Here is a 27,824-nt window from a genome sequence, read left to right on the forward strand (position 1 = left end):
TGAACCACACAGGACCAACTATACTATTCCACACTTATAACTCTGTTATATGGAAGTAATCCTTGTTTGTGAGTCCAGAGAGCTTTGTTTAATACTTTTATGGAGTAATCAGCCATGTCTCACTGTGAGACCATGCCCTCTCCTTCTCTGAAGATCAGTTAAATGTCTAAACACACTTAAAGCCAGGCTGCACTACACAAACATGTGTATTTTGTATGTATCTGATGCTGTGCATCTTAGAGGAAAGTGCAGAAGTGGAGGGAAGGAGATGTGTGGCGTAGATGAAATGGGACTTCCTGTAAAATAAGGTAAAGTACAGAGTCTCAGCTAGCTGTGACATCACATGTCGCGTAGCGCTGAGGGACCAGAGGCGAGTTTTAGGGTTAGGGGAACACATTCAGGAAGCTGTGTCCGCTGATAAGACCGGAGGGAAGACATACGTAAAGACGAATACACACAATTTCAAAGTTTTTTTTTTTTTTGTTTGTTGAGAGTAAGACGGATACATTTTAAGAGTTTCTTTTGGCGTTACCTTTAGGACGTATGGTCTCTGGGTAGAGTGATCGTTGCTCCTGGACATGGCAGGTCTCTATGGACTGAAGATCCTGCTGCTGTGTACTGGGCTCATAGAGCTGGCCATATGTAAGTACAGTATGATACCCAGGGGATGGGACTGATGGGAGTGATGTTACCCCTTTAATGGTAACAGGGCTGTGGGGCCTAAAATCACCAATAAAGTACATGGAATTGTTTTAGAAAATGTATCCCGATGCGGTCACTCAAAGAGTGCAACAGGTGCATATAATAAGGTTGATAAAATCAGATTTACTTGAGTCATTTTTCTACAGGCATTTCTAATGTTGACAATGGATCAATCATGTTTGAGAGAGTGATAAAGGGCTGTGGTTAAAGCAGGATATGGTATACTTATTTTCAGACCATTCAAAATGCAAATAACTTTGTTTGGTTTAACTATTAAAAGTGAGTTGGAATAGAGTAACTCTGAGATTGTCAAGTCCTTCTAAACTGTCTGGGTGGGCATCAGCTGGAGGACTAGCTTTTAAAGAGAAGTCTGCTGAGTTGGTCCTCTCATGTTCCCCTTAGAGAAAGGACACACCCGATTAGTGATTCGTCAAGTTTTTACTCTTAACTTGGTCCACTAAAATGCGTTCAGTGATTAGATATCTATCTAGATCAGGGACTTAACATCTAAGAAATAATCTGAAGCTAATACCTGCCTTTCACTGTGCAACAATGCTACATTCAAAACCTCTTGCTCTGTGTGCAAAAGTGCACCATCGTTTGTGTATATTTAGCATGAATCTCCAACACATGTGAAAGTTCTGAATGTAGAATGTACTTCTACCAACTGCAGTAAGACACATAGAGTTTAGATGTGGGGTTCTTTTTAGACAGATCACAGCTCAACCACTTCCGTGTTCCATTTTGAGCGGCCTGTCTGCACTTCCTGGTATAGCTATAGCTGAGATCAGGGCCGGTCCTTGCCGTTCTGCCACACTAGGCGAGACCAAAAAAATGCACCGGCAAAACTACAATCGCCCCAGTAAGCAAAATTAAGTTGAAAAGAGGTCTAAAATATATATTTTCCAGACGCTGAAGCTAGGTTCGATTTAGGTTCTGAATTAAATGTGAAAAGATGTGTTTTCCATACGTTTAAAATACATATTTTCCAGGACGTTGAAAAAAATATATTTTCCAGATGTTGAAATCAGGTTAATTTCAGTTCTGAATGACAGTTGAAAATATGTATTTCCCAGATGTTGAAATCAGGCTCATCTTTGATTCTGAATGAAAGTTGAAAATATATAATTTATAGCCTTGATTTATTTGGGACAAATCAAGCCTACTCCGACCTGGACAAAATCTGAACCAAACATTATTGATTTAGATTTGGTCTGGACCGGACCAAAAATCAATGTCCGTGGACATGGAAGTCAGGCCGGTCCAAAAAAAGAAGTCCAAAAATGCGTCGGCCCATGCTTACTGAGGTGTAGCCTACAGTATTGCCTGGTCTATGTGGTAAGCCTACCGTTTTTAAAACACACAAAAAAAGAAAAAAAGACGGCTCGTGCTTAGTGGGGTGTAACCTACCGTGTCGGCCACGATGGAATTTATGAATGCCCATCCATGTGGTAGGCCCACCATTTTGTAAAACAGGCTGTGGCGTTGGCTTTCTTAATCCTGATTCCTGTAACTAATCAATTTGGCTATTTAAGCTATGAATATCAGCTACCCAACTATATCTGGAGTTATCGTGAGCCTATTTGCAATGTGTTTACACAGCGGGAAATGCAGAAGTATTTTCTTTTTCGCTATTTTCAGATTGTCAAAAATGTTAGGATACAAACTTGAAACCACTGATCATGACAATGAGGTGAAACTCCTGGACAACAGTTGTGATTGTCCATTCCATATTGTCCATTTTACTTTGACCTGTCTTGGTTTTAGGATATGTTGTTTGTTAACATGACAGCACATTTTTTATTTGATTGGGCGTACTTTAGTTTAGGCTATTTGATCTGGAGAAACCCGCATGATGTAAAAAGTGTCTGTCTCACTACATTGTCATCCATTGTATCTCCAGCCTGTAGGCTACAGAAAAGGCCACATACTCTTTCTACCGTATTCTATGTCTGCTACATGATTTATGTTAGATCATTTTTTTTGACGGAACATTGGTAGAGTTCCGCAGCAATGCATCTCTCCAACAGCATCCTGGAGAGGCGTGCTGGGAGTGGAGAAGCAAAATATTTTGTGCCCCTACCTTTGACCAAGTGGATACTGCTTATCACAGGACTGCATCAACGCACACCTAAAAAGCTGTCATTGTTTTAGGGCAGAATTACGTGAGGTTTTATGTATTGTTGTTGGAGGTACATCTTGGTCAGTTCAGCTCAGGAAATTCCACCCTCGTCAATCTGCCGCCATAGGCGATGGCCTAATCCTGCCTAATAAGCGTGCCGGTCGTGGCTGAGAAAATTTAAGAAAATGACCAGAGAAAAGCAGAAGCTTTTGAAATGAAGAAGCGGTGTTGAAATGTTCATAGAGCTGTATGATTAAATTAGCGTTTCAGGAAGGAGAGGGGGATGTGGTGAAGATGGGGATGAGGCTTAGCAGAACAACATCTTATCTGTAAATGTAAATTATAGAGAGAGACAGAGAGAGAGCAAGGCTGTGCATAGAGCTTTTTTTTGGCACCCCCCCAAAATAACCAATATACAGAAACAGTTTGGGATATATTGAAAACCTAAACATAAAATTTACACAAACATCTGCCACAATAACCATATTACTTGCTCAAACAAGAAAAATGGCACCCCCCCAAAAAATAACATTTGAGCAAATATTAGAAAAAGATGGGAAAGCAGCACCATCTGAGGAGTAAAGTGTTTTGCAAGACTATTTTGAACTGGAATAAATGCTGCACTTATTGACAATGACCAATACAATTCCAGTCAAAATAGAACATTTTAAGAAATACTGTGGCCTACCATTACTATATCAATTATTATATCCATTACTATATCCATTATCATATCCATTACTATATCAATTATTATACCCATTACTATATCCATTACTATATCAATTATTATATCCATTATTATATCAATTATTATATCCATTATTATATCCATTACTATATCCATTACTATATCCATTCCTATATCCATTCCTATATCCATTACTATATCCATTATTATATCCATTATTATATCCATTATTATATCCATTACTATATCCATTATCATATCCATTACTATATCCATTATTATACCCATTACTATATCCATTACTATATCCATTATTATATCCATTACTATATCCATTATTATATCCATTACTATATCCATTATCATATCCATTACTATATCAATTATTATACCCATTACTATATCCATTACTATATCAATTATTATATCCATTACTATATCCATTACTATATCCATTACTATATCCATTCCTATATCCATTACTATATCCATTCCTATATCCATTACTATATCAATTACTATATCCATTACTATATCCATTACTATATCAATTATTATATCCATTACTATATCCATTACTATATCCATTACTATATCCATTACTATATCCATTCCTATATCCATTACTATATCCATTCCTATATCCATTACTATATCAATTACTATATCCATTACTATATCCATTACTATATCCATTACTATATCCATTACTATATCCATTCCTATATCCATTACTATATCCAATCCTATATCCATTACTATATCAATTACTATTTCCATTACTATATCCATTACTATATCAATTATTATATCCATTCCTAAATCCATTACTATATCCATTACTATAACCAAACCAACTCCATTTGTTGCCATCATCATGTATCCCAGTGGTCTTGCTGACATTTTGACCCGCAATGCCCCAAAAAAAAGTGGTACAAAACTTGTGAGTTACTAGGCAGCCAAACTAGGCTCATCTGAAATATGAAAATTATCAATCAATTAGCCAAATAAAATATACAATCAAATACTGTTTTAATAAAAAAGTCAAGGGACAATATCACATTTAAAGCCAAAGTCTTGTTTTAACATCAAGGAAAAAATTGTCTTTGACTTCAATGATAAACTGAAATAGTTGCTGGTTAAAAGCAAAAGATTGCAAATGAAAGTGAATAATAAACAAAAAACTAAAAGTTAAAATTAATATATCAGGCTTTCTATCAGTACTTTCCATGTTCTGGCAGAGATGAGTCTGTAGTAGATTGATAAACTGTATTTTATATGGATGATAAACATAGGCCAACTCTGTTTGCCAGGAAAAACTGGAGGAAATGAAACAAGTTATTTCTAGTCACTAATCAGGATATGCGCGTTCACCTTTGTGCGCCAATGCCGGTGACTAGTCATTGGTCAACAATCAAGACACGCAACTTTTTGGTTCTGAAGCATAGAGTGCATTTGGAAAGTATTCAGATCCCTTGACTTTCTCCACATTTTGTTACAGCCTTATTCTACATTTTTATTTTATTTTGTATTCTCATTCATCTACATTAATACCCAGTAATGACAGGCAAAAATAGTTTTTTTAATGTTTGCAAATGTATTCAAAATAAAATGTCAAATTTACATAAGTATTCAAGACCCTTTACTCAGTACTTTGTTGAAGCACCTTTGGCAGCAATTACAACCTCAAGTCTTCTTGGGTATGACGCTACAAGCTTGACACACCTGTATTTGGGGAATTTCTCCCATTCTTCTCTGCAGATCCTCTCAAGCTCTGTCAGGTTGGATGGGGAGTGTTGCTACACAGCTATTTTCAGGTCTCTCTAGAGATGTTCGATCAGGTTCAAGTCTGGGCTCGGGCTGAGCTACTCAAGAACATTCAAAGACTTGTCCCGAAGCCACTCCTGCATTGTATTGGCTGTGTGCTTAGGGTTGTTGTCCTGTTGGAAGGTGAACCTTCGCCCCAGTCTGAGGCTCTGAGCACTCTGGAGCAGGTTTTCATCAAGAATCTATGTTCTTCGCTCTGTTCATCTTTCCCTCGATCCTGACTAGTCTTCCAGTCCCTGCCGCTGAAAAACATCCCCACAGCACAATGCTGCCACCACCATGCTTCACCATTGGGATGGTGCCAGGTTTCCTCCAGATGTGACGCTTGGCATTCAGTTCAATATTGGTTTCATCAGTTCAGAGAATCTTGTTTCTCATGGTCTGAGAGTGCTTTAGGTGCCTTTTGGCAAACACCATTGGGCTGCCATGTGCCTTTTACTGAGGAGTGGCTTCCGTCTGGCCACTCTACCATAAAGGCCTGATTGGTGGAATGCTGCAGGGATGGTTGTCCTTCTGGAATGTTCTCCCATCTCCACAGAGGAACTCTGGAGCTCTGTCAGAGCGACCATCGGGTTCTTGGTCACCTCCCTGACCAAGGCCCTTCTCCCCTGATTGCTCAGTTTAGCCGGACCGCCAGCTCTAGGAAGAGTCTTGGTGGTTCCAAACTTCTTCCATTTAAGAATGATGGAGGACACTGTGTTCTTGGGGACCTTCAATGCTGCAGACATTTTTTGGTACCCTTCCCCAGATCTGTGCCTTGACACAATCCTCTCTCGGAGCTCTACGGACAATTCCCTCGACCTCATGGCTTGGTTTTTACTCTGACATGCACTGTCAACTGTGGGACCTTATATAGACAGGTGTGTGCCTTTCCAAATCATGTCCAATCAATTGAATTTACCACAGGTGGACTCCAATCAAGTTGTAGAAACATCTCAAGCATGATCAATGGAAACAGGATGCACCTGAGATCAATTTGGAGTCTCATATCAAAGGGTCTGAATACTTATGTAAATAAAGTATGTCTGTTTATTACATTTTTTATACATTTGCAAACATTTCCAAAAACCTGTTTTTGCTTTGTCATTATGGGGTATTTTGTGTAGATTGATGAGGAAAAAAAGCAATGTAACAAAATGTGGAAAAAGTCAAGGGGTCTAAATACTTTCCAAATGCATCGTATATATATATATATATATATATATATATATATATATATATATATATATATATATATATATATATATATGACTAGTATATATGACTATATATATATATATATATATATATATATATATATATATATATATAGTGTGCCTTCAGAAAGTATTCACACACAATACCCCATAATGTGGAATTATGTTTTTTGAAATTTTTACAAATTAATAACAAATGAAAAGCAGAAATGTCCTCAGTCAATAAGTATTCAACCCCTTTGTTATGGCAAGCCTAAATAAGTTCAGGAGTAAACATTTGCTTAATAAGTTGCATGGAATCACTCAGAATTGAACATGATCATTCTCAGTGGTGTGTTGTATCGGATTTGCCCCAAACATAACACTTTTTATTCAGGACATAAAGTACATTTGTTCGTCACATTTTTTGCAGTTTTATTTTAGTGCCTTATTGCAAACAGGATGCATGTTTTGGAATATTTGTATTCTGTATAGGCTTTCTTCTTTTCACTCTGTCGTTTAGGTTAGTATTGTGGACTACTACGTTGTTGATTCATCCTCAGTTTTTTCCCATCACATCATTAAACAAACTTTTTTAAAGACACCATTGGTCTCCTGGTGAAATCCCTGAGTGGTTTCCTTCCTCTCTGGCAACTATATTTGTAGTAACTGGGTGTATAGATACACCATCCAATGTGAGTTCATAACTTCACCATGCTCAAAGGGATATGCAATGTCTGCTTTTTTAAATGCATTTACCAATAGGTGCCCTTCTTTGCGAGACATTGTATGTGTGGGGTACAGAGATGAGATAGTCATTTAAAAGTCATGTTAAACACTATTATTGTACAGTCCATGCAACTTATTATGTGATTTGTTTAGCACATGTTTACTCCTGAATTTATTTAGGCTTGCCATAACAAAGCGGTTGAATACTCATTGAGTAAAGACATTTTAAGCGTTTCATTTTTTATTAATTTGTCAAACAAAAATTATACATTCCACTTTGACATTATGGGGTATTGTGGGTAGACCAGTGACTCAAAATCTAAATTTAATTCATGTTAAATTCAGGCTGTAACACAATAAAATGTGGAACAAATCAAGTGGTGTGAAAACTTTCTGAAATCACTGTATAAATATTTATATATACAGGGGTGAGAATATTTTCTGAAGAAAGTTTTCACATCATTAGATTTTTTTCAACATTTAGTGATGTTTCAGCCTGAATTTAAAATGGATTAAATGTAGATTTTGAGAGAGAGATTGGGGGAAATAGCCTTCGTCACATCTCGCCTTGGCTATCTTTATCACTTTATCACACCCCACCTTGGCCATCTGTATCACTTCATCACACCCCACCTTGGCCATCTGTATCACTTCATCACACCCCACCTTGGCCATCTGTATCACTTCATCACACCCCACCTTGGCCATCTGTATCACTTTATCACACCTCACCTTGGCCATCTGTATCACTTCATCACACCCCACCTCGGCCATCTTTATCACTTTATCACACCTCACCTTGGCCATCTGTATCACTTCATCACACCCCACCTCGGCCATCTTTATCACTTTATCACACCTCACCTCGGCCATCTTTATCACTTTATCACACCTCACCTTGGCCATCTGTATCACTTCATCACACCCCACCTTGGCCATCTTGCCATTGATGAGAATGAGCCACCAGAACCCCCACAAGCCTCTATGCAAAGTACATAGCAACCAGCTCTCCATTAATAAGTAAAGGCATAGCTTTCTCTTGATGGTCGATTTTTTTGTTGTCTCAAACGCAACTGCAAACAACCTACACTGGATGTGTGAAGACATTTCACTTCTGCAGTCAAACTTTGATAGCAGACTCACTGGTGGTAATGAACCATGGTTCTGAGGTAGTTCACCCACTACCTCAGTTACATGTTCACAAACTGAGAGTAACACCTTCAATACTGAAGAGGTGTAGTAGTGTGAAAAAGTAACAAAAAGAATCCCCAGCCAGTCACGACAGCAGCATCTGACCAGGTTTTCATTGGGTGGGCAGACCAGTAAAATGTCAGTGCAGGGTGCGTCTCCCTTGGAAACACTAAAACACAGAAACCAGAGTTGAGCAAAAAATACCACTTCCTGAAGTCTAATTATTGTTCAAGCAGCCTCTGTCACATTCTCATTTCTGTTGTAGGTCTCTGTTAAAATGGAAGAGAAACACAGCAGTTTATTTTGGGTTGAATACTTCTAGAGCTCTAAGTGCTTTCTTTCTGTTTCATTTTGTGTCGTTTTGTATGAGGCCTATGTAGGAAAATACTTGCAGGTCAAGTCAAACCAAAGCAAGTGTATGCTGAAACATTGTGACAACCTAATTGTATTGAAATAAGGAAGTAAACATTTTAAGTCGCTGCTTTTTGCTTTTTGCCTTAGAAGCTCAGGGTTTGGGTTACAGGAAATACACTACAAGGTTAACAACTCAAATCATCTCAAAGTAGACCAGACCTTGAAGGTGTAATTGGGTCTGGCACATTCCATACCTATTTCATGTGATGTAAAAAAATAAATATATATATATATTTAAAATGGTCAAGAGACTTGGTGCGTTCACACCTGTGTGCATTATAGTCAAATATCATACTGTACATCTGCAGTTGTGACAAAACTGAAGATGAACGATTGCTGTTCTTCGAACAGAAAGGGGATTGTGTTCTCATCTCTGGGCTTGATGCGAAGCAGGAAACTGTGGTCGGATGCTGAAATAGAGTGTTCGCTCTGCTCCGAGTTACCATGGCTACCAGGTTATGCCACACTCACACTCACACACAAACCACTACTGCTAACAACGCCCTTTCCTCCCCGGCTAGCTACGAGCAGTAAGGAAGTCAATATATACACCACAGGAGGCTGGTGCCACCTTAACTGGGGAGGACGGGTAGTAACGGCTGGAACGGAATGAATGGAATGGTATCGAATTCATCAAACACAGAGCTTCCATGCGTTTGATACCATTCCATTTTCTACATTCCAGCCATTGTTATGAGCCGTTCTTCACTCAGCAGCCTCCTGTGATATACAGGGTAAAGCCTTGGAGGAAGTTATGTGTTTGATGAATCTGACCAAATACAATGTTGGTCAATGTTTATAGCAGTTCATTTCAGATAAATAATTACTCAGATTGATGTAATGTTAGATAGTAATGTTGGCCATAAGTCCTTGATGATGACTTAAATGTGTGTATGTAAAAGTGACAATGACAAAACTATAATTCTCTCATTTTTTTAGGTGAAGTGGAAACAAATTCCACAGGTCAGTTGGTCTTAAAGTTATTCTCTAATTCATGTCTTTAACCCCCAGAATCAGTCATGATTTGTCCACATCTGAAGGTGACCGTTGCATGATTGTGGGTGCTATTCACATTAATGCTCAGATGCAGGAACAAGTTGGTCAACCCCATAGAAATCCTATGCTTCTACATTTAGCTCTATGGGGTAAAATCATCATCTCAGCCTCTCACTCTCACTCTCACTCTCACTCTCTCATCCAAGGCTCCACAGCAGAAATACCCCCACCAGGGGGGCCATCACCAACAAACCCCCAAGCCATCACCAACAAACCCCCAAGCATTCCCACCACACCTTTAAACTCTCAGACAGCATCCAACTCAGCCACTCCTCCACCCATAAAGGACCAAGGTAAATACTCCACTGGAGTGTCCAGGTGTAGGCTACCTCTGTTGACATCAGTGATACGTTTGATTTCTCTCTCACTAAGGTGAAGTCAGAGTTTTAGTTATGAAAAATCAGTTATGGTGCTTTTAAACACACTGTCTAGGTCACGGAGGAAACATGGCTTGGTAAGTTCAGAATAAGAACAAGAGCATTGTAGTTTTGAGCCTCTATCAGTCAACCAACCAAACAACCAACCAACTATCCACTCACTTCTCTCCTGCCTCCACTCTCCTCAGAAGAAACTTTGCAGCACTCACTCTGTCACTTTTATCCACAGACAAAAGCAGCATCTCCACTCCTTCACCCACACAACCCACCAAGAGTGTAAACGACTCCACAGGTAAACCTGCAAAGCAGAATCTCTCGTAGAGACATGCTGGGTCTGTTGGAAAATAAGCATTACCAGGAGCTGATCACATCATTTTTTTTACATTTTGATATTTATTGTGATTTCTCTCTCTAACTGAGATGATTTGTATCAGGCCCCTTACTTCCAAACACCACCACCATCACCACGACGACCACTACCACCCTCTCACCTCCACTCAGTTCGCTTACCCCCACCTCAAACAACATCACTCAGGCATCAAGCCAAGCAACCCTCTCTGACGGTAATGTATACCTCCTGCATTAACGTCTGTTAATGCTGTAAAATGTATTGTCTCTGTCTCACATCAAAAGTGTGTCGTTCTCTATTTTATAGCAACTGGCGGCTCGAGCACAAGCACTTCTGACCCTGCAAGCACTGCAGTCGCCCAAACCCAGACATCTGACCCTGCAAGCACCCTCAACCAAACCCAGGCCTTTCCTACAAACAACTCCACCTCTCAAACCCAGGCCTTTCCTACAAACACCTCCACCTCTCAAACCCAGGCTTTGCCTACAAACAACTCCAACTCTCCATCTCCATCTTTGCCTACAAGCACTCCACCCATCCACAACCAAACCTCACCTGCAAGCACCCTGACTTCCACTACAACTATCCCCACAGGTTGGCCTCTCCTCCATGGGATGCTGTGTTGTGTCCATAGATAGTAGATCATGTTTCTCCTACTGTTGTGATGTTGTAATGGATTGTTGTGATGTTGTAATGGAATGTTGTGATGTTGTAATGGAATGTTGTGATGTTGTAATGGATTGTTGTGATGTTGTAATGGATTGTTGTGATGTTGTAATGGAATGTTGTGATGTTGTAATGTAACGTTGTTCTCGTGGATTCTCACCTGTCTGTTCCATCTTTCAGGCAGCCAGACTAAACCAACACCACCAAAGTGTGAGTTCCAATTCTTCGGTTTGAGATGCAATCTAAGACTATGCATGATATGGATAGTTCACCTGAATTAATAAATAAATAAATAATGATCAATCTTTTCATTTAATCTTATAGGTACATACACGGTCAAGCCTGTTAAATATGGCTTTCAGATTGATTTAATCCCCTCAACCAACGACACATACAACATATCGTACCAGGATGAAACACGACAAACCCTTGTTTGGCGTCAACTGGTGAACCCCACTAGAGAGGTGAAGTCATTGAAGCCTTGCAGTATCTACACAGTGATGGAGATTCAGCCTGCATGTGAACTCAAAGGAAACATAAATCTGACCACTTGGAGATTGGGTATGTCAAACATACTGAGCATTACACTGTTGAATGATACATCAGGAATCACGCAATGTCATATGTTAGAGAGTAAATATTTAAAAAAGGTGCTCCTTGGATTCAAGACTGTCAATCATGAGAAAGAACCACAATTGAAATTCCAAAGGATTACTATTAGTTTAGACAACCGCTTAGAAGGTTTATGACTGGAGATAACTGTTGTCCTATTGGTGGATGTAGAACGATTACACCTCTACATATAGCTCTGATGCTTACTCCTTTGCAGAAGAAGACGACATTGTGGAAGACATTGACTGCATACCGGGGTCTATTTGCTATTTGAGTGACTGGGATATCAGTGAAGCAATTCCGATGAGCCTTGAGAAATCCCAAATGAGATCCCACACATGCAGAAACAGGTCCAATAAGCTATGTTTTGAGCTAAGACCGGACGACTTCTGCTCAGAAGTCAATAGAGACTTTGCTCCAGAGACGTGTGCCAACTTTACCAAAACAAAACTCATCCCCGTCGGTAGGTTGATTCTGTTATGTTGCATTCAGGCCCAGTTACAAACTGTGGTGCCATGAGGGAAAAGAAAGACCATACAAAAGAAAGATTTGTCAATGTTCTATTTGATCAAGTTAATGTACCTCTTAAAGTTTTACATAACCATAAAGTTACTATTATTGCTTTCAGATCATTAAGTTTCATTGTTTAATTTCTCTAACAGAAAGTTTCCTACATGCCAAAAAAATTGTCCTGGTACCGCCTGAACGACTTCCTGCAGAAATAAAGTGGGAAAATGAGCCAATGAAATGTAATGGGACTCTAACCATTAATTACACCTGCAAGGGTAAGCAGAGAAACACACTTCATAACATAATAATGTTTTTCAGATTTATCTACCTTTGTATTTTATTTTTATTTAACCTTTATTTAACCAGGGTAACCAATTTCCACTTGGTGCCCTAAGAACAATAACTCAAGCATGATAATTTCAATACAATTCTACAAAATTCCAATTACAACATTACAAATCAATTACATTCCATTAAAAAGGGAACAATAGACACAAGATATACATCAATCAAAACAGATCCAATCCTCATTTAACACGTTCCTCGTTAGAGTTCTAAACTGACCTTTTGAGACCAGAGAATCAAGTTTCAAAGTGACCTGTAGGTCATTCCAGCAGCAAGGGGCACTGTAACTAAATGCAGTCTTCCCCAACTCAGAGGAGACCCGTGGAACCTCTAGAACCAGCCAGTCTTGACCTTGAGTCTGATAATTACTGGATTTCCAATTAAGAAGTAAGGTGAGGTAGTATAGGAGTTTCTGGAGAAGTGCTTTATATACAAATAGTAGCCAATGTTAGGCCTTTCTGGTAGTCAGAGACTCCCAGCCAACAGAACTGTATAAAAGGCAATGATGTGTACAAAACTTTTATCCAGTGATAAAACGCAGGGCTCAGTGAATCGAAATGTTTTTAAACAAAGGCTGCTGCATGTACAGTGACTTCGGAAAGTATTCAGACCCCTTGACTTTTACCACATTTTGTTATATTACAGCCTTGTTCTAAAATGGATTAAATAAAATAAAAAAACTCAGCAATCTACACACAATGCCCCATAATGACAAAGCAAAAAATGTTTTTTAGACATTTTTGCAAATGTATTAAAAATAAAAAACAGAAATACTTTATTTACATAAGTGTTCAGCCACTTTGCTATGAGAATTCCGCTCAAGTGCATCCTGTTTCCACTGATCATCCTTGAGATGTTTCTACAACTTGATTGGAGTCCACATGTGGGGCCTTCCCTGTGGCTCAGTTGGTAGAAGAACAAAAAAATGCATGAAATTAAATGAAATGTCTGCATTCACTACTGTAAGTCGCTCTGGATAAGAGCGTCTGCTAAATGACTAACATGTAAATGTAAATTCAATGGGTTGGACAATGATTTGGAAAGGCACACACCTGTCTATATAAAGTCCCAAAATTGACAGTGCATGTCAGAGTAAAAACCAAGCCATGAGGTTGAAGGAAATGTCCGTAGAGCTCCGAGACAGGATGAACGGAGCAAAGTACAGAGAGATCCTTGATGAAAACCTGCTCCAGAGCGCTCAGGACCTCAGACTGGGGAGAAGGTTCACCTTCCAACAGGACAATGACCCTAAACGCACAGCCAAAAGAGACATTGCAGGAGTGGCTTTGGGACAAGTCTCTGAATATCCTTGAGTGGCCCAGCCCGAGCCCGGACTTGAACCCGATCGAACATCTCTAGAGAGACCTGAAAATAGCTATGCAGTGACGCTCCCCATCCATCCTGACAGAGCTTGAGAGGATCTGCAGAGAGGAATAGGAGAAACTCCCCAAATACAGGTGTGCCAAGCTTGTACCCAAGAAGACTCAATGCTGTAATTGCTGCCCAGGTTCTTCAACAAAGTACTTAGTAAAGTGTCTGAATACTTATATAAATGTGATATTTCAGTTTCTTATTTTTAATAAATTAGCAAAAAATTCTAAAAACCTGTTTTTGCTTTGTCATTATGGGGTATTGTGTGTAGATTGATGAGGGGAAAAAAACGATTTAATCCATTTTAGAAAATGTGGAAAAAGTCAAGGGGTCTGAATACTTTCCGAATGCACTGTATGAAGATTATATCCCTGTAAATACTGGGAGAAGAGAGGCTTGAACAATCTTCCTCCCATTTTCAAAAGTGAGGCAGGATTTATTTCTATACAGGAAGCCAATATTCATTCTCCGTTTTAATTTTTTTACATTTTTCAATATGTGTTTTAAAGGTCAGCTGTCATCAATCTAAATACTTATAATGGGGGTACTTGCTCAATTTGGGCTACGCAGGTCTTTAGGATACATTTTATAACACCTAGAGAACAACATAAACTTGGTTTTGTTAACATTTACCACTAATTTAAGATCAGTAAGGGACTGAATCAAAACCACACTGAAGGTTATGAATGTCCTGCTGTGCTGAGGGGGCACGGGAATAAATAACTCATCCTCATTAATATATGTGATAAGATACTATTTATTTCATATTTTATATAGAATAGATTTATACTGTACTGGACAGTTCTACAAAATGGATGATTAAAATGTATCTGTTTCTCATTTCCCTCCATCAGAACAAAACAACAACACTTTGAAAACATCTGAGTTGGAACCCTTCACAAACTACACTTGTACCGGGCGTATTAACCACGCCAATAGAACAATGGAAAATACCACTTCATTTAGGATTGAGTGTGGTAAGTTCAACATTGATTTGGTAGTCCTTTATTTTACAGTCCTACTACTGCTAGTATGTTCTCAAATGGCATGTTAAAATCTTTAAAAAATAAAATAGCAGCCACACACAACAATTTGGTGCTGTTGAATATCACTTCAGTTTGCTTATTGGTGTAATTCCTACTGTTGTATCCTACAGATGTGGTCATAAAAGCTAAGAAGGAATCCACAAATATCTCCATCAGTCTGGAATGGGAGATATCCTCTGTTAAGTGCCGACCCTCTGACCTTCAGCACCTCACATACAACTGCTGCTGTGAAAATAGTACAAGTAATAAACCTGGTAAGATACACAATCTAAATTCCTGTCTATGACCAAAACAAATATTCTACCACAACATTAAATTGATAATTCTTCATTTCTCTTTTTCTTAATTTTCCGCTAATTATATATACACGTGTATATGAAACATTAGTAGAGATAGTAAATAAGATAGTTAATTCTATGCTTTATTCATCTCTTCTTTCCGTTTCAGTTTGCAGCAAATCTAAAACACAGAAATGTGTCATCGATGGCCTGGATGCTTACACAAATTATGTCTGCTCTATACAGCCAGTAAAGTACAAGGAGACAACCATCAACATACCTAAACAAGATCAACTCTCAATCCAGACTGCTACTGGAGGTAGGTGCATCATACTGTATTTCATGTCATTCATAGACGTTAAGAACTACATCAACTTCAAAGACACTGCAACAAATGTTGTTATGCAGTTATTGAAGTAGTCACTGTATTAAATGGCAGCTGTGCAGTTATTGAAGAAGTCACTGCATTAAATGGCAGCTATGCAGTTATTGAAGAAGTCACTGTATTAAATGGCAGCTGTGCAGTTATTGAAGAAGTCACTGTATTAAATGTTGTTATGCAGTTATTGAAGAAGTCACTGTATTAAATGGCAGCTATGCAGTTATTGAAGAAGTCACTGTATTAAATGGCAGCTATGCAGTTATTGAAGAAGTCACTGTATTAAATGGCAGCTATGCAGTTATTGAAGAAGTCACTGCATTAAATGGCAGCTATGCAGTTATTGAAGAAGTCACTGTATTAAATGGCAGCTATGCAGTTATTGAAGAAGTCACTGTATTAAATGGCAGCTATGCAGTTATTGAAGAAGTCACTGTATTAAATGGCAGCTATGCAGTTATTGAAGAAGTCACTGTATTAAATGGCAGCTATGCAGTTATTGAAGAAGTCACTGTATTAAATGGCAGCTATGCAGTTATTGAAAAAGTCACTGTATTAAATGGCAGCTATGCAGTTATTGAAGAAATCACTGTATTAAATGGCAGCTATGTCTCTAAACATGTTGCGGTGATCTGGGACAAAGTCATGGAGTATGATATGTACATGAGATAACTACATGCAATCTGTTGGTGAACAGGATGACCATAATGTAATCTGTGGCCTATGTTTGTGTTTGACAGTGCCTGATATGGTGGACAACCCGAATGTAACTTGGACTCAGAATAATGCTTTTATCATTAAATGTACGCCATTACAGCCAAATAAGTGGAGGGGAAAGGAAAGGTTGTACATTGCAACGATCACTGGGTCTGGTCTTCCTAAGACACAAAAACATAAAAATTGCAGTTTTACATTTGAGGACCTCAGTTATTTAACAGACTATACAGTTCAGGTACGTTATTCAACATTCATATAGTAAAACCTAATGTATTGACTATGCTGTAATATATGGTGGCGTTAGATACTGCTGAATGAAATGCTCTATGTACTGTACGTAGATGAGTTCAACAGAATATGTAGAAATGGTGTTTCTCCAGTATGTCTCTCAGGTAATGTGTTCACATGAACAGGATGATCATTAAAGAGACTATTGGCTTGATTATTGTGCGTTCCTGTTAACACAGTGGGTTTGTGGGGACCAGGAACTATTGTGGTGGATGGATCATATATGAATGTCTTCTTCTTTCAGATCTTTACACACAATGGGAAACATCAGAGTAAACCAAGAGAAAAAGACATTGTTACTCGCTGTAAGTAGTTTTACATTTCCAGAATCTTATGCAGAAGCCTGCAATAAATATGCTCAAGTCAGACTGATTAAAATGATACGATTTGGATGAATATTACCTTTCTCTGACTCCTATTAACAAAATAATATGACTTTGATCAACTGCATGACCAAGTAGCCGTTTATCACTCCTCCTCCCTACATTAATGGTAGGCTAAACAGCATTCAGTGTTGACATTAAATTGTTGAGTAAATGTCCCTTTACCATGTTGTAATGGGAAACCTTTCTCATCTGTTTTCAGACAATGACAAAGCTGTGATTGGGTTCCTTGTGTTCCTCATCATCCTGACGTCTCTGGCTCTCCTCTTCGTTCTCTACAAGATCTACATCCTGCAGCGCAAGAAGTCCAAGTGAGTATTTAGTCAGTTCCTGTCTGGCAGGAAGTCTCTAAATGCTACAGTAGGCTTCAGATTACCTTCAGATTGTATTTGAAGAGGTAGCTGTGTATGTTGTAGCTTCGTTAGATCCGTTCTAGTTTGGCTATTTAGTGCTGTAGAGGATGGTATTCACCAGTACAGTAGATCTGCTATCCTCTCCTTTTAGGTAAGAAAGAGAGCCTCTGATATTACTGTTTCTTCCACAGCAACAATGATGAACAGATTGAGCTGATTCAGCCAAGTAAGTGAATATATTTTTCAATTTGATCAGATTGAGACGCTCTTAACCATCTACTTTAAGTGCATAGAGACTTAAGCTTGCTGAACTCCATCAATTGAATGAGTAGATGTCCTATGACTGTTGCAAGATTACAGACTCTTCTACCCTTTGAACTCTCTCCATTAAAACCTTTCAAAAATATACAACCTCTTCCTGTTCCTGTATGTGGGGGTTGTCACTGATTGGTGTTTCCTAGGTGATGAGGAGAACCTGCTGAACGTGGAGCCAATCGGATCTGAGGTGCTTCTGGACGCCTACAAGAGGAAAATCGCCGATGAGGGACGTCTTTTCCTTCAGGAGTTTCAGGTGAATGTTAGAATCCCACTTGGCCAATCAGCAGTCTTAGCCACTTAGGGAAAAGACACAAACAAAGGAAGGTTTGAAATCAAATGGAAATGACTCTGGATTTACTGTTTCTTCCATGATGTGTTGAGTCTTTTTCTAGGGCAGATACTTACTGTATGTTTCCCAGACACCTAACCTCAGCTCCAGTGATTCCACCATTCAGCTCACAGATCCCATCTCTCCCTACAGAGCATCCCCAGGATCTTCAGCCGCAACACGGTCAGAGAGGCCAAGAAGTCCTGCAACCAGCCCAAGAACCGCTACGTGGACATCCTCCCATGTAAGTGGTCCTATGTGAACACTGCTGTCCCAAGGCAGAACACCTGATCCTATGTGAACCCTGCTGTCCCAAGGTAAAACACCTGATCCTATATGAATACTGCTGTCTGAAGGCAGAACACCTGATCCTATGTGAACCCTGCTGTCTGAAGGCAGAACACCTGATCCTATGTGAACCCTGCTGTCTGAAGGCAGAACACCTGATCCTATATGAACCCTGCTGTCTGAAGGCAGAACACCTGATCCTATATGAACCCTGCTGTCCCAAGGCAGAACACCTGATCCTATGTGAACACTGCTGTCCCAAGGCAGAACACCTGATCCTATATGAATACTGCTGTCCCAAGGCAGAACACCTGATCCTATATGAACCCTGCTGTCTGAAGGCAGAACACCTGATCCTATATGAATCCTGCTGTCTGAAGGCAGAACACCTGATCCTATATGAATACTGCTGTCCCAAGGCAGAACACCTGATTCCTATATGAACCCTGCTGTCTGAAGGCAGAACACCTGATCCTATATGAACCCTGCTGTCTGAAGGCAGAACACCTGATCCTATATGAACCCTGCTGTCTGAAGGCAGAACACCTGATCCTTTGTGAACACTGCTGTCCCAAGGCAGAACACCTGATCCTATATGAATACTGCTGTCCCAAGGCAGAACACCTGATCCTATATGAACACTGCTGTCCCAAGGCAGAACACCTGATCCTATATGAACCCTGCTGTCTGAAGGCAGATCACCTGATCCTATATGAACACTGCTGTCCCAGGGCAGAACACCTGATCCTATATGAACACTGCTGTCCCAAGGCAGAACACCTGATCCTATATGAACACTGCTGTCCCAAGGCAGAACACCTGATCCTATATGAACACTGCTGTCCCAAGGCAGAACACCTGATCCTATATGAACACTGCTGTCCCAAGGCAGAACACCTGATCCTATATGAACACTGCTGTCCCAAGGCAGAACACCTGATCCTATATGAACCCTGCTGTCCCAAGGCAGAACACCTGATCCTATATGAACACTGCTGTCCCAAGGCAGAACACCTGATCCTATATGAACCCTGCTGTCTGAAGGCAGAACACCTGATCCTATATGAACCCTGCTGTCTGAAGGCAGAACACCTGATCCTATATGAACACTGCTCCTCTCAGATCAGTGATGTTATTTCCTTATGTCTCGGTCCAATCAGACGATTACAACCGTGTCCAGCTGACCACTGGGAATGGAGAGACTGGCTGTGACTACATCAATGCCAGCTTCATCGACGTAAGGAAGACTTGTTTGGTTATTCTCTTTTAACAGTCCTCAAGTTATCTCATAATTTCCCTACATGGTAAAATACTATATATATAGTGATTACTATACATAGTAATTAGTAATGATACCAACTTATTTTGTACCTATTGTGTGCTGTGCCAAATTGTCTTTCATTACAGGGTTTCAAGGAGTCTAAGAAGTACATCGCAGCTCAAGGTAAAGTGCTGTTTTTACTGTTGAGGACGATTATCTTTACACACTGAATCGTGTTGTGTTGGCCTTGTATCTTTATTCTGCTGTGTGTGTGTGTGTGTGGTAGGTCCCAAGGAAGAGACAGTAGGGGATTTCTGGAGGATGGTTTGGGAGCAACAGTCCTCTATCATCGTCATGGTAACACGTTGTGAGGAGAGTAACAGGGTAAGTAAATAACAGTAAAACTGTTCTGTTTATACGCTTAACACGTTTGTGTGCATGTTGCTTGGGTTTGCAAAGCAGAGCTTCCTTTCGATTACACCCACGGCTAGCTCAAACCAGAACAACAGGAAAAGACAGCTCGTCCTCTGAACACATTTTCCTATGACATTTAACTGGCATTTGACTGTTTCTGTGTTGTTTTTCCCCTGTAGAACAAGTGCGCCCAGTACTGGCCGTCTCCTGAAAGAGAGGTGGAGATCTTTGAGGAGTTTGTTGTGAAGCTGAACAGAGAAGAACACTGTCCCGATTACATCATCCGTCACCTCAGCTTGACCAACGTGAGTCAATATTCACAGGGTTAATATAGAGATATCTGTTATTTTTAAATACACAAACACGGTAGTTACTCTCTTGATAAAGATACTCTGTCACAACTGCCAAAATGAAACTAAAATGATATATCAAAGTCACTGAATGTCTGATTAGGATTAAGATACAAATGGTATGAAGTTGGCTGGTGACCCCATGCACCTCTATACAGATGTAGGATCTTAATTTGATCACCCTGTTGTTGCAGGAAATGCAAACTTGTATTTGAGGTTTAAAAAGGCTTTTAAAGTTTGTAATTTCCACTTTAAAATGTCAGACTTCATTTGCCCTAACAAAAAATACACCAACCCCTACAAAAATGTCCATTAATTATATTCCACACAATAATTCACATTTCCTGTTGCTGCAGGATTATTTTCCTGCTGTGAGAAACTGGTCAAATTAAGATCCTACACCTGTATGTGTGTGTGTGTGTATGTGTGTGTGTGTATGTGTGTGTGTGTGTGTGTGTGTGAATGTGTGCGTGTGTGTGAATGTGTGCGTGTGTGTTTGTGTGTGTGTGAGTGTGTGTGTGTGTGTGTGTGTGTGTGTGTGTGTGTGTGTGTGTGTGTGTGTGTGTGAATGTATGTGTGTATGTATGTGTGTGTGTGTGTGTGTGTGTGTGTGTGTGTGTGTGTGAATGTATGTGTGTGTGTGTGTGTGTGTGTGTGTGTGTGTGTGTAGAAGAGGGAGAAGAGTGCAGAGAGGGAGGTGACCCATATCCAGTTCACCAGCTGGCCAGACCACGGCGTCCCAGGAGAGCCACACCTCCTGCTGAAGCTAAGGCGACGCGTCAACGCCTTCAAGAACCTCTTCAGTGGACCCATAGTCATCCACTGCAGGTAGAAAACCACACACACACAGGATTGTACTTTACATGTTTTGTACTCTCTTTATTTAAAATGTGTATTTATTTTATTTTTTTACATTTTTCTATACTGTTGGGAGTTTTTGTGTCCAGAATTAGATATTTGTGTTGAAGTGATTGTTCATAATTTGACCATACTACTTTGTGCAGTGCTGGAGTGGGGAGAACAGGCACCTACATGGGCATCGATGCCATGATGGAGGGGCTGGAGGCTGAGGGCAGAGTGGACATCTACGGATACGTGGTCAAGCTCCGGCGCCAGAGATGCCTCATGGTTCAGGTGGAGGTAAGTTGTCATCACATTTGACTATGAGTTTCTATCCATTAGAATATGAGATGTGTGTGTATTAACGTGCATATTAATAACCTGTGTGTATTACTAAGTATTAACGTGTATATTAACCTGTGTGTATTATTAAGTAATAATGTGTGTATTAACCTGTGTGTATTATTGAGTATTAACGTGTATATTAACCTGTGTGTATTATTAAGTATTAATGTGTGTATTACCCTCGGTGTATTATTAAGTATTAAGGTGTGTTTTAACCTGTGTGTATTATTAAGTATTAACGTGTATATTAACCTGTGTGTATTATTGAGTATTAACGTGTATATTAACCTGTGTGTATTATTAAGTATTAATGTGTGTATTATTAAGTATTAATGTGTGTATTACCCTCGGTGTATTATTAAGTATTAAGGTGTGTTTTAACCTGTGTGTATTATTAAGTATTAACGTGTGTATTAACCTGTGTGTATTATTAAGTATTAACGTGTATATTAACCTGTGTGTATCATTAAGTATTAATGAGTGTATTATTAGGTATTAATGTGTGTATTAACCTGTGTGTATTATTAAGTATTAACATGTGTATTAACCTGTGTGTATTATTAAGTATTAACCTGTGTGTATTATTAAGTATTGACGTGTATATTAACCTGTGTGTATTATTGAGTATTAAAGTGTATATTAACCTGTGTGTATTATTAAGTATTAATGTGTGTTTTAACCTGTGTGTATTATTAAGTATTAACGTGTGTTTTAACCTGTGTGTATTATTAAGTATTAATGTGTGTATTAGTAAGTATTAATGTGTGTATTACCCTGGGTGTATTATTAAGTATTAAGGTGTGTATTAATGTGTGTATTATTAAGTATTAATGTGTGTATTAACTTGTGTATCCGGTCAGGCTCAGTACATCCTGATCCATCAGGCTCTGATAGAACACAACCAGTTTGGAGAGACCGAGATCTCCCTGGCAGAGCTGCACCCAACACTGGGCACGCTCAAACAGAGAGACCCCAGTAACGAGCCTACTCTGCTGGAGGCAGAGTTCCAGGTCAGTCTAACTTATTCACTTATTCCTTCTGTTATTACATCCTGTCCCTTCATCCATTCTTGCTTCCCTCTGTCATTTCTTCCCATCCACTGTTCCATTCCCGTCTTTCCTATGTAATAAAAGTGTTATCAGAGTACTTCTTACTCAACTAGTTTTCTCTGACCGCTCTGTAATGTAGAGACTTCCACGGTACAAGAACTGGCGAACATTCAACACGGGGATCAACGAGGAGAACAAGAAGAAAAATCGCTCCTCTTCTGTTATTCCATGTGAGTACAGCATTCAGGCAGATCCAGCACAGTATCATTTGTTATTAATAATCATAATAATAATAATAAATGTAAGTTTAGTTCTATTAATTGTCCAAAAGTACGACCCGCTTTTTCACTCTATATTTCCATAAAATCTTCACAAAATGTCTTACTATATGTCATTCCCAAACATTCCATGGATTTATGAAAACGTGAAAATGACCATATTTTTTTAAAGATGTCATTCTTCCTTGGTGTATATGAACTGAATTTAATATACGATTTCATGTTGCTAAAATGCTTTCAGTTTCACTTTAAGAATTCTTCCTTGAAGAGTTCCTCAGATAAGTTTCACTTCCTAAAACTGACTGGTATTTGAATCAATTCCAATCAGACGACTACAACAGGGTTCTGGTGAAGCTAGAGGATGAGAGCAGCCATGACCAGGAAGATGATGACGATGATGATGATTCTTCTGACGAAGAGGATGAGGAGTCCACCAAATACATCAACGCCACACAGATAGATGTACATACCACATTTTACATTTTAGAAATGTTAAGTAATTTAACAAACACAAGATTATGGATGTGAGACAAAGGGATCTCACTCAAAAGGATTTTCACTCGTTAGCATTATTATGAGTTGCATTACAATAAATATGTGTTAAATCTAACTGAAACTAGGGGCAGGATTCAATCAGATCACGCTTTGTCAGACCGTATTCACGGTAAAAGCTGCATATGATGGCTCAATAGGTAATTACCTTCAAATGGCGCATAGCCGACAAAGCAAAATGGGATTGAATCCTGTGAACCATCTAAAGTATGTTCATCTCGCTCAGGGTTACTGGTGTCAGAGGAGTCTGATAGCAGCCCAGGGCCCTCTAGCCGAGACCGTAGGAGACTTCTGGCAGATGATCTTCCAGAAGAAGGTCAAAACTATCGTCATGCTGTCAGACCTCACAGAGGGAGACCAGGTGGGTCCCACAACAAAGGGGGGGGGGGGTTCTAAGAACCTCTGTTATACAGCAGTGCTATTCTAATGCATTGTGTGGATGTATTGTTTGAGTGAGTCTGTGTTTCTCTCTGCATGCGTAGGAGTTCTGCTCAGCGTACTGGGGAGATGAGAAGAAAACCTTCAGCGACATCGAGGTGGAGTTGAAGGCCACAGAAACCCTCCCAGCGTACACCACTCGCAGTATCCAAATCCGTCACCCTAAGGTAACCGGTAACTAACTGCAGGGAATGTCTAGGGCTGTTCCCACTTATGTACGTCAGACAATGTGATAACTCTCCTCCAACATTTTTTTTAAAAGTCTCTTCATTAAGAACTTAAGGAAATTAAATGTGTTTGTGTCAACTTTGTCACTGTTTTAATATTGGTCTTTGAATCCAAAAAAGACATTGGAAAATATTATGAAAGGTAAATAAAGTGAACCTGAACTCGACTTGGTGTAACCCATATACTGTATTACCTCACTTACCTCATCTACCTCAATTACCTCGTACTCCTGGACATTGACTCAGTACTGGTACTCCTTGTATGTAGCCATGCTATTACCTCGTACTCCTGGACATTGACTCAGTACTGGTACTCCTGGACATTGACTCAGTACTGGTACTCCTGGACATTGACTCAGTACTGGTACTCCTGGACATTGACTCAGTACTGGTACCCCTGGACATTGACTCATTACTGGTACTCCTGGACATTGACTCAGTACTGGTACTCCTGGACATTGACTCAGTACTGGTACTCCTGGACATTGACTCAGTACTGGTACTCCTGGACATTGACTCAGTACTGGTACCCCTGGACATTGACTCAGTACTGGTACCCCTGGACATTGACTCATTACTGGTACTCCTGGACATTGACTCAGTACTGGTACTCCTGGACATTGACTCAGTACTGGTACTCCTGGACATTGACTCAGTACTGGTACTCCTGGACATTGACTCAGTACTGGTACTCCTGGACATTGACTCATTACTGGTACTCCTGGACATTGACTCAGTACTGGTACTCCTGGACATTGACTCAGTACTGGTACTCCTGGACATTGACTCAGTACTGGTACTCCTGGACATTGACTCAGTACTGGTACTCCTGGACATTGACTCAGTACTGGTACTCCTTGTATGTAGCCTCGTTATTGTTCGTGTTGCGTTACTATTTCCTTTTTTATTTAGCAAATATTTGTCTTACTTTTTTAACTCTGCATTGTTGGGAATGGGCTCTCAAGTAAGCTTTTCACTGTAATGTCTACACCTGTTGTATTCGACGCATGTGACCAATAAAATGTGATTTGAAAAAGAAAGAAAAAAACCCATCCTGTCCCTACAGAGGAAAGACAGTCGGCAGGTGAAACAGTACCAGTTCCTGAAGTGGGCGGGACGAGAACTCCCAGAGAAGCCTCAGGATTTGACGGACATGATCAAGAACATCAAGCAGACCTGTGGCTATGGCAACAGCAAGGCAGAGAGGATCCTGCCTGTTGTGGTCCACTGCAAGTGAGTCACAGTCTCAGAGCCATTGCAGCCATTGTTTACATGTCTGTCTACTCTTGGAGGCATTTGGATTTGTAAGATGAGTCAAAACCCTACTCTTTTCTGAGTCAATGCCCTACTCTTTACTGAGTCAATGCCCTACTCTTTACTGAGTGAATGCCCTCCATCCCTCCTTCTTCTCTCAGTGATGGCTCGTCTCGCTCCGGGATGTTCTGTGCGTTGTGGAACATCATGGACAGTGCTGAGACAGAGAAACTGGTTGACGTGTTCCAGGTGGCCAAGGCTCTACGCAAGGAGAGGCAAGGCATGATCCACAGCCTGGTAAGTAGGACACGCGTTGGCCTACTGTACCCTGGTCTGAAGAAATACTGTTGCACATTTCCACATTGTATTGTGGGTATGATGTACAAGGTCGTAAATGTGTCAAATGCAACATGCATTAGGACTATCTGTTGGTTTCTGTTCCAAGGTAGCTTATCATCTAGCCACTGTCTCAGTGAGGATTGTCCCTAGAAGGGTGTGTGTTGGTATGGTTCTCTCTCTCACCGCTGTCTGTCTGTCCGTCTGTCCGTATGTCTGTCTCTGTGTGTCACCCTGTCAGGAGCAGTACCAGTTTCTGTATGACGCTGTGGAGGGATCATTTCCTATTCAGAACGGGGAAGTGAAGCAGCCAGCCACCGCCCCAGCTGCAGCAGCTGACTCCATCCAGGTCGTCAACGAGACCAAGGCAGAGCAGCCTGCCAGCGCTACCACAGCCACCCAGCAGGGGGCAGAGGTGGTGAAGGAGGCAGTAGAGAGCACTCCCCTAGTGGCAGGGAAAGAAGCAGGTGCTGCAGCAGAGGGCAATGAGGATGAGGCTAATGAGCCAGGTAGCCCTACAGAGAAAACCCCTCTGGAGGGGGCTAGTAACGGCCCTGCTGTCACCCTGGAGGTGTGACAGAACCTATATAAAGACGCTTGAATGGGATATTAGTACTTCAGTGCCTTTTACAATGTTAGTGTTCAGTGGTCAGTAGAGGGATATAAGAGTTGGTATACTTGGTTTAATTACTCCTTGAATGTATTATACATGTAAAGCTTTCATTTGAAGTTAACATGTGTTTTGAAATGGATTTTTATGCCATTTTTAAAAATGTTTTTATAGCTTTATATCTGTAAAATTATGACTTGGCGTATTTTCAGATTCAAACTAAGGGCTTTTTTTTTCAATCCGTATCGCGGAAATTCAGCACAAAAGCCAAATTATTTTTCTTTAAAAGGACCTATTCCTGCTTTGGCAGAGACGGCATTCACGGTAATATGTCGGCTCAATTGGAAATGACCTTAACATTTCGATCACGAAATCTGTAACGCTTCAGCGATATGGTTTGAATAGAGCCCTAAATACGTATTCGGGCCATGGTAGGGTAAACTGTGGTAGAAATTGCAAAAATGTGTGCTATTTTGACAAGCAAAGTAAATGGCAAACTTTGCACTACATTGCTGTTTTCAAACTACAGTTTTCTTTTATTTTTTTTTGCTTTTTAGTATATATTGATAAATAGTTAAGTGGAGGCTGTCATTTTAATATTAGATTAGCTATTTTCTGTACTACCGTAAGCGTAAATCAAACCTGTATATTAATTTAGAATAAGCAGTACTTTTGTTCTGAAATAAAGGAGTGTCAAAACATTTCACTGTGAATTCATAATCTTCTAAAGATATTTTGGCTGCTGCCCCTCGACAGTTTGTACACCATGTCCACCTCCTTCCTCTTGCTGTGAAAAGACAGTGAGCTGTTGGCCTAACGCTTTGATCAGAAGAAAAGACTTACTGCGGCGTGCTGAGCGTTGGTTGTAAGTCACGCTGGACAACAGTATCTGCTAACTGACAGAGCAAATATGTAAACTGGCTCAAACCTGGTAGCCTAAGCCATTTAAACCACTTTGTTCTATAGATTTGCTAGTGAATTTAATGGGATAAGCTTTGATTCCTAACGTGGACATCTATGTGATGTAACTGTATTAGGGTGGTGGATAAACCCAGTGTTTCTTCAAACTGCAATACTCCGGCCAGACACAAGGTGTCGCCCAAGTACAGGACACGTCCTTGGATGAGTAGACAGCATCCACTTGTCAGCTTTCCACGGTATGTACCGATTGTAGCTTGAAACTGCATGTGATTCTAACACAGAAAATATATTTGTAACACACCTGGCTTTAAAAACATTTAAAATGATTGCATGGTATAATATTCCTCAGGTTTTATTTCTGGTGAACTGAACATTCTTCCAGCACTTCATTTCTGAAATCAATATCAAAGGCGAACACATTTAAGACGCTGAAG

At 39.9% G+C, this 27,824-nt stretch overlaps 1 protein-coding gene and 1 long non-coding RNA gene across 8 annotated transcripts; one reads left to right on the forward strand and one right to left on the reverse strand.

The window, feature by feature from the left end:
* The first annotated feature begins 327 nt into the window (after positions 1–327).
* ptprc (protein tyrosine phosphatase receptor type C) lies at positions 328–27,170 on the forward strand. Of its 7 annotated transcripts, XM_029708096.1 has the most exons (34): positions 332–440; positions 539–642; positions 9,791–9,814; positions 10,054–10,200; positions 10,514–10,576; positions 10,719–10,847; positions 10,940–11,227; positions 11,480–11,509; positions 11,624–11,860; positions 12,129–12,374; positions 12,574–12,696; positions 14,992–15,114; positions 15,294–15,437; positions 15,631–15,780; positions 16,581–16,792; positions 17,090–17,150; positions 17,431–17,539; positions 17,773–17,807; positions 18,043–18,152; positions 18,381–18,471; positions 19,676–19,752; positions 19,923–19,959; positions 20,063–20,160; positions 20,370–20,495; positions 21,211–21,368; positions 21,545–21,680; positions 22,586–22,735; positions 22,914–23,004; positions 23,381–23,514; positions 23,831–23,965; positions 24,087–24,209; positions 25,336–25,502; positions 25,685–25,820; positions 26,101–26,479. In XM_029708096.1, exons 2-34 carry the CDS (start codon positions 579–581, stop codon positions 26,434–26,436), a joined length of 4,290 nt encoding a protein of 1,429 aa, XP_029563956.1. In that variant the 5' UTR covers positions 332–440; positions 539–578; the 3' UTR covers positions 26,437–26,479. The 7 variants fall into 7 exon arrangements, with proteins under 7 accessions (XP_029563957.1, XP_029563958.1, XP_029563960.1 ...); XM_029708097.1 differs by having other exon boundaries at positions 328–642; positions 26,101–27,170; XM_029708098.1 differs by lacking the exon at positions 10,054–10,200 and having other exon boundaries at positions 328–642.
* On the reverse strand, positions 479–3,228 carry LOC115158788 (uncharacterized). The gene is made up of 2 exons (XR_003868738.1): positions 2,786–3,228; positions 479–720 (listed from the first exon to the last, which is right to left on the reverse strand). It is a non-coding gene; the product is annotated as an uncharacterized LOC115158788 (long non-coding RNA).
* Positions 27,171–27,824: the final 654 nt, after the last annotated feature.

The sequence above is a fragment of the Salmo trutta genome, chromosome 22 (assembly GCF_901001165.1).
Source record: "Salmo trutta chromosome 22, fSalTru1.1, whole genome shotgun sequence".
Classification (NCBI taxonomy): domain Eukaryota; kingdom Metazoa; phylum Chordata; class Actinopteri; order Salmoniformes; family Salmonidae; genus Salmo; species Salmo trutta.

Bases quoted from the DNA above. Each gene is read 5' to 3' on its own strand.
- ptprc (XM_029708097.1), top strand. From the start codon at position 579: ATGGCAGGTCTCTATGGACTGAAGATCCTGCTGCTGTGTACTGGGCTC. The intron at 23,515-23,830 runs GTACATACCACA...CATCTCGCTCAG, and splicing joins TCAACGCCACACAGATAGAT to GGTTACTGGTGTCAGAGGAG. The intron at 23,966-24,086 runs GTGGGTCCCACA...CTGCATGCGTAG, and splicing joins ACCTCACAGAGGGAGACCAG to GAGTTCTGCTCAGCGTACTG.